At 48.5% G+C, this 3,862-nt stretch overlaps 2 protein-coding genes across 2 annotated transcripts; both read right to left on the bottom strand.

Annotated features, from left to right (window-relative positions):
• Positions 1–395: 395 nt before the first annotated feature.
• On the bottom strand, positions 396–2,654 carry TM35_000141410 (putative surface protease GP63; the record flags this gene model as incomplete). The annotated part of the gene is made up of 1 exon (XM_029025586.1): positions 396–2,654. One exon carries the CDS (start codon positions 2,652–2,654, stop codon positions 396–398), a length of 2,259 nt encoding a protein of 752 aa, XP_028882996.1.
• A 693-nt stretch (positions 2,655–3,347) lies between these two features.
• On the bottom strand, positions 3,348–3,860 carry TM35_000141420 (putative surface protease GP63; the record flags this gene model as incomplete). The annotated part of the gene is made up of 1 exon (XM_029025587.1): positions 3,348–3,860. A coding segment is annotated over one exon (513 nt), but the record flags the coding sequence as incomplete, so codon positions are not given.
• Positions 3,861–3,862: the final 2 nt, after the last annotated feature.

The following is a 3,862-nucleotide window of genomic DNA, read 5'->3' on the forward strand; positions in this document are numbered from 1 at the left end:
AAACAAAACAAAGCCGATGCAGTACAGATTTAGTAATTTTGTTTGTGATTCCCGAACAGCAAACCCTCCAACTGCATAGAGAACACAGCTCACCAATACAGCCGTAGGCATAAAGAGCATGAAGAGAAAGCTACAGCCTCCAGGACATGATAATCGTGTTCTTTATACAGAAAAATATTGTCTGCCGCATTGCCAACGCAAATCAGTCACACACACACACACAATAAGCATGATGCGGTGCACTGGAACAGAGCCAATATGTTGACAGATACGCCTGATTTTCTTGTTGTGTTAGTTGCATATGTGGCGTTCAGACCTGCAGAGGGAGTTGGGGAGTTGAGGAGGTTTACCATGTGAGGAAACCACGATGTAGCGCTTATTCCCACAGGTACTGTTTACAGAGAGAATATCACGGCGACGGCGCTGGCAAGGATGAGGAGCAGAAGGGGTGCGCACCCAGCAGGAGTCACAGTGCCATCGCCAATACCAATGTTCAAAGTAATCGCGTCATTGTTGTTAAGCACATGTGCTGCTGGACCTTTACCATTGGTAGCCAAGTTATTCTTTGTATCGCTGTCCTGCATCAGATTTTCGTTTGTTGTGGCGACTTGAGTGACTCCCTCGTGCGGTAGTTCACGCCTGGTTCTTACTGAGTTAGATGATGGTCCAGCATCAACATGATTACCTTGTACATCCTCACTCTGTGCTTCCCTTGTGTCGAGAGCTGCGCTATGATGGATGTGTAAGTCAGCGAGCTCCATGTGCTCCTCAACTGTCGCACCTGTTGTTGGAACGTTGTGGGTGGAGGAACCAAATAGGCCGTCTCTTTCAGAAGTATGGTGTCCCGATGAGTCAGTGGGTACATTAGGATGAGTCGAAGTTAGTCCTCTCTCAACATGTGGTGCCCCAACAGTTTCCATGGTTGGTTCTGGTGGTGGGTGGGTCAGAGGGGACGGGTCTTTGGGTTTGATGGGCCACGTTATGTTTTTAGGAGCAGGCTGGTCGTCGTCATCCTGGTGAGGTAGCTCCTCCAGAACAATGGTGACGTTGCGGTGCTCAGTGCACACCTCTTCGTACGCGGGGCAGATAATACTTCCGGACCAGTTCCCATTTTTTGAGCTGACCTTCTTCTTCTCCTCGCACTCGTACCATTCTTCGTCAAGACGGAACTGCACGCTCAGCTTGCCGTTCTCACACTTCGTATTCACACACACATCGCCAATAGGCTGTGTCGTAAATTTGAGGTTTTCGCCCTTTACACAGCGTGACTTCGGGCCAACAAAGCTCCCGCGTCTCTGTATCGTGGTGCTTGTAGTGCACGAGGAGTCTTTCAATTCTTGAACAAAAGGGCAGTAGTCCATTTCGCGAATGGTGCCACCAAAATGCTTGCCGAGAAAGTACTGGTATTCATCAGGCAATGGCGTGGAATACCATGTCATTGTGCAGTACCCAAGAGCCAAAAAATCATGTGTACAGAGGAACGGTACCTGTTTACGATGCTGGTTGCAGAACATATCTGGATAATCAGTCTCACCTCCTGTTAAGCACTTCTTCTCCAGAAAACCGCAACCGGAGTTGTTGCCCCATTTCATCGGCTCTGCCATACTGTAATTTACCTTGTAAAATGGCATGCTTTCGAATATTCCAAGTGTCAGTTTGGTGTAGTAGCTTGCTTTGGATGAAGGCGCCATCATTTCATCCTTCGCATTCCGAAACTCAAGGTGTGATCGGGCTGTCCCACAACTACTCGTGGACTCCAGTTCTACTCCAGTGGCATTGGGGCAGCCATAATGTTCACTCGCCACTTTCTTCGACTGCGTAGTATTTATGACCGCCACTACTCTTTGCCGCAAAGTTACACCGGTATCTACAATTCCCAACTTCAAAAACATATAATAATCAAAACCAAGAAGGTGCGCGATTTCGTGCGCCACCGTGCGAACGGCGGCATCTGTAGCTTCCACGTAAGTGGGATTCAGGTTCAAGGAACCAACAATGGGCCGCCCATCGTCTGTACAGGCGCAATACGCCCCCCACGCCATTGCACGGTCGGTCTGCAATGCACTGACGTAAAAATACAATTCAGCATCCTGAAGCCCAATTGTGTGGTGCTCCTCAGGGATGGTGTAGTGGCTGCAATACGTATGCTCCATACTTGGTACCTTAACAATGCCCGTCTCCCGGACCACAAAAATACGCTCAGTGTGCATTTTAATTGCCTCGGGAATAAGCTGCTCTTCAATAATCCTCTTCTTCCTCACCGTCAACACGCCATTGGCACGGCAGTATAATTTAGTGTAGGTCTGATCGTAACGTTCTTCTCCAGCAACAGTGCAATACTTTGACGGGTCGTTAAGGTCCCTCGTGAACGCCTTGATGCGGATCGGCACCCAGTTCTTGTTATCACCGAAGATATTAGAGTTCTCGGCAGCATTGGCGGTGTATGCCTGCACGGCGCCCTGCCCCTTGCGGGGTATTTCCCGCACAACCGTCACCGGCTTATTCAGCTCACTTATCTTGTCATGCATGCAGCGGTGGTGACTTGCGGCAAGGCAACCGGCCGTACAGCACAGCAGCAGCAGCAGCAGGAGCGTGAGCACCCGAGGGTGCGGAGAATAGCGGCACACCACGGCGCGCGCGCACGGAGTGTGCATAACTGTGTGTTATCGCTGAGAAACTTGTAAAGGCTGTGTGCAGAAAGAAAGGAAAGAAAGAATGAACAAGTGTTTCACCTTAACCACTGAAAAATACATGTAGACCAGCACACAACTCAACTAGCACCGACATCCACACACACAAACACACACATATCCATATTTTTCCAAACCAAAAGAAGCTACTGAATCTCAGTAGAAACAGTATATTGATATTGAAAAACTCTTATTGATGATTCCAAAAAGTAATAGGTCCAACATACACATAAGTAAAGAAACATACATACATATGCTGGAGGTTCAACAAGGAAAAATAACAAAGCCGAAGCAGTACAGATTTAGTAATTTTGTTTGTGATTCCCGAACAGCAAACCCTCCAACTGCATAGAGATCACAGCTCACCAATACCGCCGTAGGCATAAAGAGGAATCTGCAGCCTTCACGGCATGATAATCATGTTCTTTATACAGAAAAATATTGTCTGCCGCATCGCCAACGCAAATCAGTCACACACACACACAATAAGCATTATGCGGTGTACTGGAACAGAGCCAATATGTTGACAGATGCACCTGATTTATTTGTTGTGTTAGTTGCATATGCGTCGTTCAGATCTGCAGAGGGAGTTGAAGAGTGTCGGAGAGTTGTGCCACGTGGAGAAGCCCCGATGTAGCACTAACTTGCAGGTGTTGCTCACAAAGGCACCATCACAGCGACAACGCTGGCGAGGGCGAGAAGCAAAAGGGGTGCATGCCCAGCAGGATTCACACTGCCAGACAGCCCATCAGTCTGCACCGGTGTGGTCGTATCTTTCTCACTTTCTTCTGGCGTTGGATGGGGCAAAGGATCGGAACTGGGAGTTTCAGTCATGTTCCACGTAATGTTTCCAGGAGCAGGTTTGTCGTCGCCATCCTGGTAAGGTAGCTCTTTCAGAGGAATGGTGATGTCGGGGAGCTTGGTGCACACCGCGTCGTACCTGGGGCAGATAATCTTTCCTGACAAGTTTGCCGTTGTGGGAACGATTTCCATCTTTTCCTCACATACGTGCCACTTATCATCACCATCACCCAGAAACTGCACGCTCAGAGTGCCATTGTCGCACTTGGTATTCACGCACACATCACCAACAGACTTTCCCGAAAAATTTAGCTCAACGCCTTTTACACAACGTGCGTTTTCGCCAATAAAGCTTCCACGGGATTGAAGGT

This window comes from Trypanosoma theileri, assembly GCF_002087225.1.
Source record: "Trypanosoma theileri isolate Edinburgh chromosome Unknown TM35_Tth_14_V1, whole genome shotgun sequence".
NCBI classification, from domain to species: Eukaryota; Euglenozoa; class Kinetoplastea; order Trypanosomatida; family Trypanosomatidae; genus Trypanosoma; species Trypanosoma theileri.